Source organism: Archocentrus centrarchus, chromosome 9 (genome assembly GCF_007364275.1).
Source record: "Archocentrus centrarchus isolate MPI-CPG fArcCen1 chromosome 9, fArcCen1, whole genome shotgun sequence".
Lineage (NCBI taxonomy): Eukaryota > Metazoa > Chordata > Actinopteri > Cichliformes > Cichlidae > Archocentrus > Archocentrus centrarchus.
Genome location: NC_044354.1, coordinates 25,235,050 through 25,252,810, shown reverse-complemented (window position 1 = coordinate 25,252,810; position 17,761 = coordinate 25,235,050). Strand labels below are relative to the sequence as shown.

The window sequence follows — 17,761 nt, the reverse complement described above, 5'->3', positions numbered from 1 at the left end:
AGCTTATTATCTGAAGAGCACTGGCATATAAACAGTGGGGGGTATGTGTGGATGAACGAGCTCGATGAGAGTGAGTGAAGAGAGAGAGAGCGAGAGAGAGAGAGAGTCGGCTTCCTCGGGGAGAGCTGAACACATCTGCTGCGTTCCACACTGCTGGGCAAAAAAACTCCAGAGCTGACATGTGTACTGAGGTACACCCACGCACACACACACGCGTTTGTGTCGAGGTACTTGGCTGCACAAATCAGTGCGCGTGTACACATGCACCCACAGTGAATATACACAGTACGCGTGTAAGCTAAAAGACATTGCATTCGCACATGCACGCACGCATACACACACGCATACACACACACACACACACACACACACACACACACGAGCGTTCAAAGTCCTGAACAGCTCTCCAGGGTACCTGCTCAATGACTTCAACATCTCTTCACCAACAGATGGGAAGTTTTGCTTCGAGTGGCCTGTTTGAAGTGATCAGCGGCTCTGTCATTAAGAGGCGATGCGCACACGTGCATTTACCACCTTCCATGGCACAGTGGCACCCTGAGGTTACCTGTGATGTGTGTGTGTGTGTGTGTAAGTCACAGCCTGTCCACAGGTGATATGGTTCATCCGTGTCAAGGTATGAGAACAGTATCTTTTAAGTTTAAGAAATTTTGACTTGATGGTGGAAAAACCCTCTATTCTGTTTAGTGTTTGAAAAATGATCAGAAAAAACATGAAGGAAGCATTTTGTACATACAGCATACAGAAACCCATCCTTCTACTGCTCTCTGAAAGGAATGTACTGTTTGTTAGACTGAATGCTATTTAAAGCCTGACACTAAGGCTATTTTAAGATTTTTCCATCATTTTAAGGACCTGGTGATTGTGTGTATGTCTGAGGGCGGTTTGGGTTAAATTACAAGGCCTTTGATGCTTGGATAAAACAATCACAGGGAGCAGAGGAGAAGTAAAAAGAAGCGGGCAAATAAGAAATGACGAGCAAACATAAGGGGACGTGTAATGAGTTTAGCAGACAAGGGAAGAAATACAAACAAAAGAACAAACAGAAAGCCAGAATAAACGGGAGAATGCAGAGAACAGACTACTCAGACGGCCTGATCAAGGTCAGTATCGTTAGAAACTGAAAATGATCAGCGGTCACTGAACTACTCAAGATCTTGAGTCTTGAGTAGTTCAGTGACCACTGAAGCCAATCAAAATCAGCTAAAAGCAAAAGTTGCGAAACAGGAAGTGATCCGCTGACTTTATACAACAAAGGCTTTTGCAAGTTTTTGTGCAGGTGCCTGATCGATACAGGATTTTTAAGCCCCATCCTGACACGATATTTAGTGATTTAAAATCTGATATATTTACTGATTTCTTTCACACACACGGTTTTCTTAACCGATTTCCCATTTATGTGTAGTTATTTATGAGTCCTTGCTAAAATAAGATAATGCAGTTCAAAAATAATCATGTTTTAATGTTACAATAAGTCACAGGTCACTTGTTTATGCTCTGCTCAACTCTGCTTGTGTCAGCTGGTTGTTGTGTTTGTGGCGTTCCAAACGCACCACAAACACAACAACCAGGAAGTTGCAGAGTGCCCGCTAGTGGACAAACTACACAACCTCAATACACATAACATGGTTTAAGTGTGTTTCTCTTATTTACTTTTTAAATTTTTATTTACTGGCTGTTATGCATCCTGATACCAATATATTAACACATAACTAATATTGGTTGTGCTCTATTTTAGACTTACTTTTGGTTCATTTCTCTTACAATTTGAAATAAGACATTACATTGATCTTGTGGCATCTTTTTTTTTTTTTCCTGTTCCCAACTGATGCATTACACAGACGTATAACATGTAAAACTAATGTTTGTGCATATAAATAAGCCTTCCTGGCTCAGTACTGCGACAGTTAGACTGTGTTACACAAGTATGTCAGTGTGTCCTTGAATGCACCAAAGCAGGGACATTTCACACAGCCTTCATAAACAATTGCAGTACCATGCAAAACTATCAAGCAGATGGCACAGTGCAGCATACAATAGAAAAACCTTGTCGAGGATGAAAAGCTTATACTTGATGATTTTCATGTCATAAAAGTTAGCAGATCAAAAGCAGCTCTTAAACACCGAATGTTGTTGTTTCTTGGAATACAAAAACGAGGACAAAAATGTCTTCTTTGATCAAGTAACACCGATGAACTTAAACCAAATGCTGAAAGAAATCAAGATGTGACAGTATTTGATTCTTTGGGAAATGATCACTGCGTGCAAATGCGAGCTTTAATACGCCACATACTCCATGGAAACTGTCAGGAACTCTGCTCCGTATAATGTGTCTGTACTTGCATGGATTTAGACACTAAATATGTGTGTATAAATGTGCACGATTCAGTAGGACATGTCATGGTCAGGTCAAAGCTTCACCACCCTCCCTAACTTAAACCAAGCCAAGCCAGACCAAACAGAACTCCCTTGCAGAGGCGGAGAAAGAAAGAAGAAGGGACACGGGGAGCGCCTGTTGCTTCATGGCCGGGTAAAAAGATCTCAGTCCGGGACTTGCCTCTGTGGTCAGCTCCCACCAGCCTTCCAGCCTTCCTCTCACTGTCTGCTATAAATACACCCAACCTCTTCTTATAGCTTCTAACCGCCTAGCCACTCGCACACTAAACTATGATTAAAGGCCTATTTTAAGGGGAGCTTTGAAGCAGCGACAAACGGCGAATGAGAGGCAGAGACAAGACAGTCAGAGGAGGGAGAGACGCCGTGCAGCGCCCCCACACAATCATGCAGATAGACCCTAATGTGTGCACAGTCGAGCAGGTACCCTCTTTGAAAGAATAAAAACAACACTGCTCAGACAAAGACACACACACTCCCACGTGGAAGCAAAGCTTCGTCTGCTGAACAGAAGTTCACAGGGAAGGCAGGTGTACGACAGAATGAGAGCATGAAGAAAGACAGAGACAATAAAGGGAAAGATATGCATACCCTTACTAGATGAATCTGCCTATTGTTGTTTAGGGCTCATTAACATTGAACGAGATTCATTGGAATTCATGTCAGGGCTGATTCGATATTGTATAAAGTGAAATAATAGAAAATAAAGGCACATGCTTTAAGGTGATAAATTTCTTGTTTCTACACAGCTTAAACGTGTAAACCCTTGTTTGTAGCATCTGTTTCCTGTACAGCTTTATTGTTGCTGCTTTTGATAAACGGTCACGCCAATAGAGCGCTCAATTCAACAAAACTGGAAGAGAGTGTGATGGAGTGGGAGGGGAGGAAGTGGTAAAAGTGGATTAACACGAGAAGAAGAAGGAAGAAGTGAGCCCAGTGGGGGTGGGGGTTGATTGTCAGAGGGGATGACGAGGCAACATGAAAGGAAGAGGTGGTGGTGGTGGGGTGAAACAGGCTGGCTCGGTGGGGTGTCGCCACTGCAATCCACAACAAGCAGAACAAATCAAGAACCAGTTGATGCCAAGAGTAAGGTTTTTCCATGCCAGCGTCATTGTTCCGCATGTATGAGTGTTACAGTGGCGGGTACCAGCTGTGGTGAACTGGGGCCCTTTTTGTACAATGCTGTGTTGATGACACACACAAGGGAGCCTGTGGAGTGGAATGGAGTTTGGGATTTTGCCTCACGGAGCAATTTTAAAGGCCAAAACCTGCAGTCGTTTCACAACAAAGGGAATACATACACAAAGACTACGGACAACACAGTGAAAATGGGTCCCCATGCTGGACACAGTTACATTTGGTTTTCACACACACCAATAGTCTGAGTGTAGACTTCAAATTGGGTCTGTGTACTGGTATCAGATTGTATTCATTTGTCCACTTGTGTCCATTTATTTCCTGTTCACACATCAGGAGGAATCTGATGTTGAGTCTTGTTAATGTAGACGTGAGTACCGACACAGAGCCACCGCAGTGACAGAATATTCCATTTCTGTATCATTATGTAGTTCAAGCATTTTCTACTCATTTAATCATGATGTAGTTGTGTTGAAGTAGACCTTTTATGCTCCATATTTTTATTAATGGACTGTACCAGAGCAGCTTCACATGATTTACAGTTCAAAATATTCCTCACATGTCTTACACTGGGACTTGGTGCACCCCTCTCAGTTCATCCACAGCTGCTCTCCTCTTCCCTACAGCTTTCATCTGATTAGCTGCCGCTCACAAACAAAGGATGTGGAGAGCAGGGGGGTGGGGCCAGAGATGACCATATTAGAGATATATGCTCTCAGTGACATCATACAGATGCAAAAAACAAAAATGCTGCCTGAAACAGAGTGTTTAGTGTAGTCTGAAGCCTTTTACACTGAATATGAGCTCATGCCACTGTAACCCTTTCAGGTGCCATAAAACAAGAAAGCAAAGTGTATATTGTGTTATAATTCATACTCTAAAATTGTTGCATACAGTTTGCATCCCTGCATGTGGATTACCAGTAGCTAAAAAAACAAACAAAAAAAAAACAATTATAATAATGTTTATAGTGGAAAAAATAACTCAGAAAGGCAATGAATATTCCAGCAACAACCAGCCAAACTACTTCTTATATTTCATAGAAAACTACTTGGCTTTCAACATTATTCTTGAATTTTTTTCCTGTCAGTCTTACTCTGTAATTTATGCAGCAAGCAAAACAATCAGGTTTTTTTTTTTTTAAATCTAATGTCAAATGTTGTAAATCATTGCCTCATGATACCGATATAACAAAAAGGTGCTCTGGATAAGAGTACCCTCAGAGTGGCATTTTAATTTGAATCCGCATGCCCACTTGGCCCCACATCAGCCCTCACAAAGTCAGAATGACAATAGAGAGCAGTCCAGGTCCTGACATTTGAACCTGGTTGTTAATCTTCACTGACCAATCAGCGCAGGGTCAGCGGATGACTGGCACTCAAAGCAGATAAAAAGCGATGATGAATCTCCTCCTTCCACCCCCCCCCCCCCCCCCCCCCCCCCCCCCCCCACCCATCTATCCTCCCAGTCACGCAAAAACCTCTCTCTGCCTCCTCCTCTCCCTCACACTCAACCACTCATTACTGTAATTGGAGGGTTTGGGGAGATAAGGCAAATAGACAGAAAGAAGGAGGGTAAAAAAAGAGAGGTTGAGAGAGAGAGGAGAGAGGTTTCTGGAGGTCAGAGGCCCAGCCCTTTTCCAATCTCCTTCTGCTCAGTGATTTTTTTTTTTCTCTCTCAGTCTTTCTGTTTTTAAATCAAGAGGCATACATTTGCTTTGGCCTTTCTTTAAAGATGCAGGGCTCATTTCCAGCATCAAAGCTGGCTAGGTTTTCAAACAAAATATCAAATTTATAAGGGCTCTTCTTTCTTTCTTTCTTTCTTTCTTTCTTTCTTTCTTTCTTTCTTTCTTTCTTTCTTTCTTTCTTTCTTTCTTTCTTTCTTTCTTTCTTTCTTTCTTTCTTTCTTTCTTTCTTTCTTTCTTTCTTTCTTTCTTTCTTTCTTCTTTCTCCAGCTGTGTCAGAGTCCTGGTTTACTGATGCCTGTCATTGGGCTGGGCTAAGAAGTGCATGTGTGGTTGCATATGAGCATGTGTGAAAGCTAAAACCAGAGATTAAAATATGGTGTTCAGCAGAGACAGTCAGAAAGGATTGGGAAAGACAGAGGTGGTTTCAGCTAAAGTATTTTCTGTGGTCAATGGAAATTGGCCAGGTTAAGTGTGTGAAAGTAGTAGCTTAAAACAGCATAATGGATGCCACAATCATCTGTGGGTGATTCAGAAAAAGAGGGGGTGCAAAAAGAAAGAAAAGGTCAGCTGTGAGGCGCACGGATAAAAGATCTAAAATTCATTCTCCTTTTAGGATTAAAAAGTGAATCAGGAAAAATGTTGTGTTTTTCCTGTTGCCAACAAATCCCACAAAAAAAAACCCCTCCGGCAGTGATGTGACCCCAGCAGATGTGTAGACTCGGGTTAATCTCAACTTGACAACATCAAAAAACACTGTAATTTCTACACCGCCTGTACCTTGTTGAAGCTACAGGAAGCTTGATTTAAATTAAAAATGTCAATTGGTTTCTGACTATATGCTACTATATGCAGGTACTACTACTGCATAAGGATATATGTAATTACTACTACTGCATAAGGATATGCAGTAGTGGTACCTGCATATCCTTTTACTAATTACCATTATTTGTGCAAATGCCATTTACAGTGACATACCTGGGCAAAAGTTGCTTCACTTGGGAAGACTTCCTGTGTTCCCCAAACCTTTCTTTGTCCTGACCACAGTTAAACCAACAGAGTGAGAGGGAACACTTGTTACTTTATTTACAATATTCAAACAGGCGATACATCCACTTCAAACCACTACAGTTAAAACAACAAAACTGCAATAAGTTACAAATTCCTGTGATTCCAGTGCTGTTGTTTAACCGTATTCCATTAAACTATATATTATAATTTACAATGTAATATTGTGGTATATTGTAAATAAGCTGATATTGTGTTTGTTGCTTCCAGCTGTTTGTAGGAGTCTTTAAGTTTTAAGCTAAGTTTGTTAAATGTCTGTAGCGTCTGGCAGCAGCAGGATCCAAGTGTACATCGCCAAAAGTAAAAGAGTTCTGTGCATTTATGTACAACAGGAAAAGCTTCAGTGCAGAAAGGAAACAAAGTATCTCTCCTCTTTGACTGTTTAAAGGGATAGTTCCCCTTATTTCTTAAGATATCTCACTTCTTGGGTAGCACAGTGGCGTGGTGGTTAGCACTGCTGCCCCACAGTTAGAATACCATCTGGAAGGCCTGGGTTTGATTCCACCGTGGCCCAGGCCCCTCCCTCTCTCTCTGTGTGGAGTTTGCATGTTCTGCGTGGGTTAGGTTAATTGCCCATAGGGCATGAATGCCAGTGTGGATGTCTCTCTGTGTTGGCCCTGTGACAGGCTGGTGACCTGTTCAGGGTGTACCCTGGGATAGGCTCCAGCCCCCCCCACAACCCTGAACAGGATAAGTGAATGGATGGATCTTGTTTCTTGCACATACAGAAGACTGGGTCATGTGTCCACCGCAAAATGCACAATTTACTCTTATTTTAGCACTGTTTGCTACAAACTACACTGCCCACTTGTTTTAGGAAATTTGTATGACCCAGTGTTAATGAATTAGGTCTTCCAGAAACTAGTGGGCTTCTGAATGAGTAAGAAAATACTGGACTAACAAGGAGAGTAAAAAAAAAAAAGTCAGAGTATCAGTATTTAAGTATTCATGGATAAGAAAACCTTTTGCAAAACAGGATGAATGAGCAACTTGTACAATATGAACATAAATGTGAAATATTATCCATATAAAAGGGGGAAAAAAATCAAGATACATATGCGATGTCAGGGTGTTGAATGAGAAAATATGAGAGAAAAATGTAAAGTATGTAAATTTACAGCACTCATTAGCAGCTCTACGAGGGCCATACATAATGTGGGTACATAAAATGTCTCATTAGAAGCCAACAGTGATTTCTTTTCCCCTCCATGAATGTGGCGAATGGCTGGTGAGGAATAACAACAGCCTAAAATTTCAAATGTCAACATGTGACTTTTAAAACATAAAAGAGGAAGAAGGACAAGAAGAAGAGGAGGGGACATAGTGAGACACAGAGAGAGGATGTTTGCTTTTCTTCTTCTGCAACCCCATGTAAGCCTTGTTTAATTGCAGGGTGAGGGTAGGGGGTCGTGATGGTGGGTGGGTGTGGGGGTAAATATTATCTCTTCAACCATCTTTTCCCTACCATAACCCATCCAACTCACAACAACACACACGTACACACACACACACACACACACACACACACACACACACACACACACACACACACACACACACACACACACCAATCCATCGCTCCTTTCTGCAGCTGCACAGACATACACACCCCTCCTATACTGCCCAAAGCTCCAAATCCCTCAGACTGCCAACCAAGCAGTATACACACTCACACGCATGTATAAACAAAGGGAGATTAAATAGGCAGATTCACAGATACACACACACACACACACACACACACACACTCTTCCTCTCTCCCTCCAAACAAACAGGTATAAACACAACGGCCCTCTGTCGCTTTATATTTTCTCTCACTCTTCTTTTTCATTGCCTGTCGTCTTATGTCTATCTGTGACAAACAGCCACAGAAACTAACACACATCTTCATATGGATGTGATGCAGAGATACTTAAGTGCAAAATGAAACACTGGGTGAATGGCCTGCAGATTGTGTCTGTGTTTTCCTTTCTCTGTGTCTATCCTCCGAAGCTACTTTCTGCCCTTTTAAGGCAGTTAGTGACTGGCCTCTCTCCCCAAGTCTCTCTCGCTCACTTTCCCGCTTTCTTTCCATTATACCTCTCCTCTCTCTCTTTTCATTTTGCTTCTCCACTCCACTCCAATCCATCGCTCCCTCTTTCTGCAGCTGATTTTTTTCCCCCCTCCCATTTCTGTCCTATCTCCTTCTCAGCACTGTAGCAAGAATCCATCCATATAAGTCATTTAACCGAGTACCAGGCCTGAAAATCTCTCTTTTTTTTTTTTTTTCCACTCGCCAAGCGGAGGAGTCTGTCAACAGGTATGATAATCCCGCTTGTTTCTGATGCAACTCATTTTGCATCAAGTATCTGGCTGCACTCAAGAGCCACACTCAAATCAAAGATGACGTGACAGGATCTGCCTTCTCCCATGTCTCATGACAAGACTTTTATGAAGACTTTTATGACAGAGACATTTTGTAGCGCGAAAGCGAAGCTGCACAAGAAGCGAGGGAAGTTGTCTTTCTTCATGTTTTCTTTTTAAGAAAAATGCAAAAATGAGATAATTCTTGGTAGCAGATTTATTTATTTATTTTTTTAACTTTCCACAAAAAGGTACAGATGTCCCCGTTTCCTCTGTCTGATGTAGCTTTCCCACAAGTGTGCACTGGCCAAAGTGCAGCAGAGATCTGTGCTGCTTTGTGCCAGCACTGGCTTCACTTTGTCACACTGGAGCATTTCACCACAAACTATCAACACCCTGCTGATTGTTTTTTTTCCCTCTTCTCTGTCCTCACATTACACCAAAACAGCATTGATGAGGTGTTGTAAGGACAGAGAAAGGAGGAGAATGGGAAGTGGGGAGGGTGACGGCGGCTGTGAAAGCAGCTTTTGAAATATCCCCACGCTCCTTCGATACCGTCGCCGACACGACCGCCACCAGTGCCGCGTGCTATTCTCCTCGAGAGCGGCTGAAATCGAAGCGGTTTGTGAAAACGCCGTAAGAGCATTTCAGGTTCATACGTTGAGCCGCGGCACACAAAAGCAAAAAAAGGGGAGGGGAGGGATAAAAGGCAAAAAGAAAGAGCAGGAAGAGAGAGAATGGGAGCGAGAGATATGGGATGAAAGGTGGGATAGGTGGAACAGAGAGGTGAGAAAATATACTTTTTCACACCCCCCCTCCTCTCTTTATAGTATTTCCCTAATCCCCAAGAGAGTGAGGCAGCTCGTCTCTCTAGAGGGGATTAAAAAAAAGACAATTTCTTAGCTTGCAACAATTGGCATTGTTCAGTGAAGAAAGCTAGGTTTGGCTGTAGAGGAGAGCTGAGATAAAGGGTGCAAATGCAGTTGAGTGCTAGGATTACACTGACGTATTGTTTTACTGAGGGTCAATGTGGGCCTCTTCAACAAAACTCAGAAAACCTCTACCGCTGATATAATGGAAAAATCCTCCCGGTTGTTGTAACGGAATACATTTTCCAATTATTGGTTTTGCATCCAGTGCCTGACCAATAAATCATTCCAGTGACCGATCTATCAGTCTAACAAATCTGACTTTGAGCACAGGAGCAGCACAAGGCTACATACTTCTTCTACTCCCTCTACACCTATGTGCACACCTACAGTGTGCACCCCACAAATGCCATCATAAAATTTGCAGAGACACAACTGTCATAGGACTGATGAATGACGAGTCGGCATATGGAGAGGAGAGCTGCAGGAAAACAGAGTGGTGTGCAGTCAACAATCTGTCGCTATGTTAAAAAAAAACAAAAAACCAAATAATTATTAGTAGATAGAAACAGGAGGATCATCTACCACTTTTAATTGGAGGGGAAGAGGTCAAGAGGGTACCAAGAGAGTTTTACATATATAGGCACTAACATCAGCCGGGATTTGAAATGGACAGCCGACTCCGCTGCTGTGGTGAAAAAGGCCCACAAGAGACTTTACTTCCTAAGGTCAACCTCTCTAAAAAACTGTTAGAGTCATTCTATCATTGTTCTACAGAGAGTGTTTTAACATATTGTATTACAGCCTGGTATGGGAACTATTCACCGGCAGACAAAGCTGCTCTTCAGAGGGTCGTCAAAACAGCACAAACAATCATAGGTGCCCCCCCCCCCCCCCCCCCCCCCCCCGCCTTCCCTGGACACCATCTACAGGTCTCACTGTTACAGCAGAGCCTGCAGGATCATTGGGGACAGCACTCACCAGTTTTGTTGCGCATACTGAATAGTCCCCCTTGAGTCCCCCTTCCCAAATTGATCTATGAATGGTCTTAAATACTCCTGTTATAACTGTTGTCTTTTATGATCAGGCTGTACGTACAATGCTACTGGGTTTTTGATTGGTCTTTGTTTTTTATGGTACACTCTGTTGTGATGACAGGTTAGTAAATTTCGTTGGATGCTTTTTTTTTCAATGCAATGACAATAAAGGATTTATTATTATTATCATTAAACCTGCATTGTTTGGGGCTGATTCCTCGTAGTGCAAAAAACAGCTTCCAGTTGTACAGACGTCTATGAGAAAATGAGCTGTGACTGACGATTGGTTGGTGATTGTTGTCCTTGGTTTCACTGTCAGATCCTCTCCTTGTTCATCACACATGGTTTCACAAACACAAAGATGACAATGGCAAAAACACTCAGCTTGAGGCTTTAGAAGAAGTATTTACTAACCAATGATGTCAGAGTAACTATGACCATTTCATATATGGTCTATGGTTAGGGCATTAGGGGACTGCCTGCTTATAGAGTCACAAAGCTTCTTAAACTGCACACTTCCTATGCCTAATTTTGAGTTATTTTATTATATGCCAAGTACGTGTAATGAAATAACTATTTATTTGTACATAAATTCCCCTGTTTTTTTTCTGTAAAACAGATTTTTTTTTCTAACAGTGGACATTACATAAAGCCCAACTTACCATTACCATGAAGTCACAGATGTGAACACAGCTTGAGGTGCAGCATCACTTGTTGTGTGTAAAGATATCAGTTGACAAAAACTTAACTTCTAGCGACCTCTCGTTTTATCACTGGGCGTTTTAGGAAATACAAAAGACAAAAATTCTGTTCATGATTATTTCCACTTTGTGGCACATAAGCTTTAGTATTTTCCCACTGGGCCCACCCATGGATTCCTGCTTGGCCTGAAGACATTATGTCACTATGACATCACAAAACTATAACTCACTCTTTTAGGTGCAAAATGAGGCCTGCATGAGTTCTAAATTCATAATGCTACAGTCACAGTGGTGAAAACAGTGGTTAAAGACTGCACCATGACCAAAATTATTGTAATTGTGTGCAATAAACTTGAGAGCTTGCAGTCTTTGAAATGGTTGCTTCAAAGATGGGGACCAGGTCTGCAACCACTTGCAGTCAGTTGCCATCCTCAAAGCATCTTTGGTCCATTAAGATGACAAATGTTAGTAAGAAGGAGTCAGTCTGCTATCAGTTTGTGACTGAATGGGGTGAAGCTGGAAATTTCATGCAATCTGTGACACATTAGCAAAAAGGAGAAATCTATTGCCGTCTCTTGTGTACACTAAAATTCACATTAACTACTTACATTCTGAGTCCAGCCAGAAGCTCATAGGTTGGAAAGGGAAATTTTGAAATTCCTCCACAATTAGTGATGTAGTTGCTGTTGATGTAGCATGGCAATTTGACTGGAAAGTGACATAGGCGCTCGGCAACCTTGCTTTTATATAGAAATATAACCAGCTGACAACCATTTGAGTCGAGTTCTGTATTACAAAGAGACACATTACAGACAAGTTGTGCTCATCACCACAGACTAACTCAAATTGATTGCAACATGTTTGCAATCTGTCTGTGTTTATAAATTTGATGGCAATTAATCGCAAACCTTCGCTAGCCTGTCTGAGAGTGATTGCAGGCAGTCTGACTTGGACTCCCACTGTGTCACCTGTGCAGTCCTTGTGATCGAACGTGGTTGCCCAAGGAGTTGGTGGTGTTGCATGCTCAACCTCTGGGAGACCAATTTTTCCTATTTTTACTTTACTGTGACTAACCCATAAAAGAGAATAAAATTCAACTTAAAAAAAAAACAGTACTACTCCAAAGGAACCTATATAAAGGAATTTTGCACTTCTAGTTTTCACTGGGAGGTTTTTATTTCCTCTGATTATTAGGTCCTCTGTCAGCTGTTACTGCACAGCTCACTCACCTTGATATCGAACAGTCTTGCGTGGGATTGGGTTCCAGTTGAGACCCAGAGATTTCTCCCATCCAACCAGAAACACCAGGAGCAAGACCTTCGTCCCCTCCATACCTCCTATGTGAGCTCCCATTTGTCGGAAGTGGTGCTGAGTGATGGATCGAGGGATCAATCAGTTGATCAGAGCAACTCGAGAGAACAGCCCAGTTCCTGGCAGCCTGCCTAGAGTGAAAGAAAAACAACACATCAGCTGGAGGCAGCAATTCACTTCTTTTATTGGCTTGGTTGTTTATCAGAAACAATTTTGTCAGAGCACTATTTACAACATGCACATTTTTCAAAAAGCCGCACAAAACAGTTCACACATTCAGACAAATGTCTCACTTTGAAAACATGTAGGATATCTTTGAACATTGCTGTCAAAATCCACAATAATGCAAAGCAGGAATGAGCTATGCAAATCATTAAAGCCTCCAAGGACATGGTTTTAATCACTGTATGTGCCCCTGTTTGTGTCTGCCTGCCAACAAAAACAAACTAAACATTTTAATGACTTTTGGCCAGGAAGGTTATGCAGCAAAGTTTTTTCCTGTCTCTCACTCTCGCTCCCTCACTCTGAGTGATAATCCAGCTATCGCCACTCAGAAAGCTCAGAAATAGCTTATCGCCAAACTCTTGTCAAGCCAATTCAGCAGCAGTATATTAAGCTGGGGCTGAGTTATCAAAGTTAACTGGCACTGGCAACACATCAAACACCAATATGGTGGGACATGAATGTCAAGACAAGGACAATCCAATAGCACTGTGTTGTAAATGAATTGGTTTATACCTAATGAACATCAAGTGTGTAGCTAGAATGTAACATTACAGCCCAATAACAGTGCCTGGTGATTGACTTGTTATAATGCAGCAGGTAGGATTGATGACCAGGGTAAACCACATTAAAATTAAAGACTTCCAACTTTGGTTTTGTATGCCTGGAGGGACCTCTGAGCTCTTAAACCTTTGCTTCACGGTATGGTAATACCATATTGCAATTTTTAAATGAATGCTTAAACGTGCCTAGCACCAAATCAACAAATAACTATTTAATAATCCATGAACAGCCTTAAGCAATCTTTGAATTCTCCTCTCTTTGTTAAAAGACTTTGATTATGTAAAAAAAAAAAAAAACTTTGTAAATGCTGTTAAACTGCTGTTGTTAGTGCATTTGCTGCAGTTTACTGAGCTAACAGAACTCCAGGATCAAACCCAGGAAGCTAAAGAAGAAATGACATATTCTTTTTCACTTGTTGGTTTATGGGTCAAACAATTAATAAACTTTTGGAGAAAAAAAAAATCACCACTGCATCTAATCACGCTGTTACTTAATTGAAGTTGTGAGATCTCTATTTTATTCTATTTTTATTTTTATTCTGAATACAGCAGAGTGAATGGAAATTATTGTGAGGTACAAGGAGAAGAAACAAAATTATATATATATATATATATATATATATATATATATATATATAAAAACAAGCAACATTTCTTTTCAGAAAAGGTTGCACATTGTGTCTTCCTGCCACGTCTTAGGGCAAAACCTGCAATAGCTTCAGGTTGGCTGCACCCTGATCTCTGTGGCTCTTCTTACTGTCTAGAAAGGGTGAAAACTAAGGCATTGATTTTGTTCATAAGGTTGTACACACAATGAGCAGCAGAAGAAGTTGGCTGAGAAAAAAAAAACTTACAAAAGGGGAACGTGTTTTAAAAGGTTACAAAGATTTTCTAAAGCATCAGATCCCAATTATGAAACTGGAAACTGGGTTACATGGCCTCTTTGAAACATACAAAGGTCTTAAGAAAAACTTTCAAAATACTCTGTTCATAATATTTATTAACAATTTTTCTTCTCATGTTTACTAATTCATTACCCATTCATATTGAGGCCTGTGATTATTTGGAAGACTTTTGGGAACGATTTTAAATGCCAGTTTTAAGTGCCATGAGTGCTATTTCTAGAGGACCACATACTCTCATCATTCTCATAACTGAAATATACTGTACTTATACACACAGAGAACTGCACACAAACCATCTGTAAGCTTCTCCCTCTGCACCTGCTGTGCATCAGTGAGTGAAATGGTGCCTTTGATGATGCGTGCTTATTGGAGAAAGGATCCAATTGACTTTTAAACAGGCGCGAAATGTCAAACTTTAACCCAGCACAAAGGCAGGAACTATCTCAGTATGTGTAGCACACAGGGTACTACTCCTTTGCCCAGTAATAAATTCCAGTGCTGGCAAACAAATATTTGGTCTATTTGGTGGACTGGCAGGGGAGATAATTGAGATTTAGAGATCTGTGTGTGTGTGTGTGTGTGTGTGTATGTGCTTGTGTGCTCACGTCCACACAATGTGACAGTTATTGATTATACTTTAAAAAGTAAAATAAAAAGAAAATGAAAAAACTCTATCTCCCCGCAATACTCCCACCCCAGCCTTCTCAATTAACACGCCCTTAATTGAACGTCAAATGCTAGGTTCGGGCGCAGGCTTTCCAAGCTTTGCCGTGACGGCTACCAGCTTTATTGGAATCGATGCTGGAGGCTTTGGTGTGGCTAACGGTTGAGTGAGCAGAGAAGAGATGGAGGTAGAGAAGGAGGATGAGGGAAATGAAGAAAGAAGAAAAAAAAAATTCTCCCTCATCATCCACTGTTCCATCTCTGGGCTCAGAGGTAAAGAAGTGAAGCAGGCATCCTGAAGGCTGGATTAAGTGAAGAAACAGCATGTAAACACTACAGAGGGAGCACGCAGAGGAACAGAGTGAGATGATGAAGAGGGATTCAAAGCTGTCTCGTTTGTCTGCAGAAAAGCTTAAAAACCTGTATACCTCACTCTCTTTTCCCTCCCCCTTTGTCTGTCATGTCTTTTTTGATCATCTCCTCTTTCATCTTCCCTACTATTTCAGCAACATGACTATTTAGCATAAAAAATATTGCCAATAAGGTAAAACCGTCTCTTAACTTGTGTACTGGCAGCAGCAGGAAGGTAATCAGTGAACATTACAACATCCTCGAAAAACAAGTAGAACTCCTCACACAGTTAATTCTTCCAAAGCAATCAAAGCAAATATGATCACATGATAATGTGAAAAAGGGACCATATCGAGTCATAGGGCGAGGCAACAGTTCAGTCTCCCTAAAAAACTCTGTTGCTTTGAACATTCATTCATTCATTCAAACATCTAGTCAGGTTTCAAACACCTGATTTAATACCTTTAATCACTTAAACATTGCCATTTCAGAGAATAATTTATCTAATTCATTTATGTCATGCTTGATTTTTTCCATTAAGTCAATCAAGATCCATCTATCTTTGGAAATCACCTGGAGCACAAGATGCGCTTTATTAATTAAGACATAAAGACACTGATGTGTGTCCCGCAGGGCTTTACCCAAATATTCAAGTATTGAGTAAGTATTGAGTTTTCAATTTTGGGATTCCAATATTAAAATAAACCATCTCAGCTTGCCTGCCTCAAAGTGGTGATGAAAACACTTCAGCTCACCTCAATGCTCACCTTTAGCCATTTTTCGTAATGCTTTTCTAGATTTTTTTTTTTTTAACAATAGCTTGGCAAAAAATCTCTAAACACTATCCCACTACTGTTTGCACTCTCTCTGCCCCTGCAGTCAGTAATCCAGCAGCTAGACGTCAGTGAATGACAGAGCGCAGAGGTGCACAGAACAGGAGAAAAAACCTTTGTTGTGTCTGAAGTTCCCTCTCTCAGTGATTATTTTACATACAGCTGAAATCACTGCTCAGACATTGTCTTTAAATCTTGAGTATAATAATTGTGATGCAGTCATAAAACTAGACATGAGTCACCCATCTCTTCCCTCCCCTCACTCTATTTGTGAGGCAAAGCTTAAATTATTCAATGTTGATTACAAGTAAAGCTCCAAAGCTCAAAAGATGCTATTCAGTACAGCTCTACCATCCATGTATCGTTTTTCTTTGGCAAAAAAAAAAAAAAGCACTAGCAAGGAGCTGGGGAGTGAATTATTCCAGTGCTTCATCACAAAGAGTCTCCCAACAATGTGTATGGGCTTCGTTTCTAAGACTTGACATTGTGTGATAGTCTGGCATCACACCTTGCAAATGTTCAGGGATAAAAGCAGCAGTGCTTGAACCAGCCACACGAAAAAGGCAAAGCAATATTACCCCCCACCCCCCTCCTCCCAAACAAACTTTGAGTACAGCACTGAGTGACACATGAGGCTGGATATGATGTCTTGCTATTGGGAACAATTAAAAACAAAAACTCTGCTGCTAAGAAAGAAAAAAATACGAGTATTATTTTAGTTAGCCTAAAATAACCCAGAGGACTGAAATGAACAGTGAGGATACAAAGTTATATAACACAAGCATAAATTTGACACTTGTAATACATTACTTGTAATGTATTACCAATTCTCAAAATCATAGTATCTGGGTGGCAAACAAACCAGATAATTTCCAAGACCGTGAGTTTAAATAATAAATATAAAGATATAATAAATACTAATATCTAATATTTTTATTTTAACTACAAACTTCTGAATCCTGAAGTTGGAATGATCTTAAAATAAGGAAGAAGACTCGCCCAGACTTTGCCATCATTAACTTGTAAAAGTTCTCAATATGCACAAGAATGACTCTAGTCAAAGTTTAGAGTCAAGTATGATTCATTACAACAATATTTTATAGTATAGACATATCATTTTTAAGTTAGATCCTAACTTATAACATTCACTTTGGAGAAGTGGCTTCAAGAGCAGTCAAGTGGAAGCATTTTTGAAGTGAAATGTTCACTATAGTCCTAACTGATACTACAATACACATAATACATTTCTATAACATAGCGTTTTTTTTTTATAATCACTCACACAAGGTCAGGCAGATTTATTTGAGAAGTGTGTCTGTGTGTGGTCCTGTTTATCATGCCAGATGGGTACCTCACTGTACACTAACACGCTGGGACTTGTTTGATTGTGGGGACTTCTCCACAATCTCCTCCAGTTTTTTCAGCGTTAAGACTTGGTTATATGGCAAAGCTTAGTGTTGTGTTTATTTTGGGGCTGCATGTGTGTCTGTGTTTGTTTGAGGCTGTTTTGGTGGTTTGGAGAGGTCATATGAAACAAGCTATTCAGGACATTTCAGTGGGCATAACAGCTTTTACTTAATGTATAGAGACCTGGTGATCTTGATGTTTTCTTCCAGTTGATTATGGTTAAGTGAGACATCATCAAGTCATTCTATTAAATCC

General features: G+C 40.8%; 1 protein-coding gene across 2 annotated transcripts in view; it reads right to left on the bottom strand.

Moving 5' to 3' along the window:
* Nucleotides 1–17,761, bottom strand: part of sema4c (sema domain, immunoglobulin domain (Ig), transmembrane domain (TM) and short cytoplasmic domain, (semaphorin) 4C) — a 108,925-nt gene that overhangs the window by 38,431 nt on the left and 52,733 nt on the right. For both annotated transcript variants that reach the window (XM_030738259.1, XM_030738258.1), the window contains one exon: nucleotides 12,481–12,693. In XM_030738259.1, coding sequence (XP_030594119.1) covers nucleotides 12,481–12,604 — 124 coding nt within the window. In that variant the 5' untranslated portion in view covers nucleotides 12,605–12,693. The remainder of the gene's footprint in view (nucleotides 1–12,480; nucleotides 12,694–17,761) is intronic.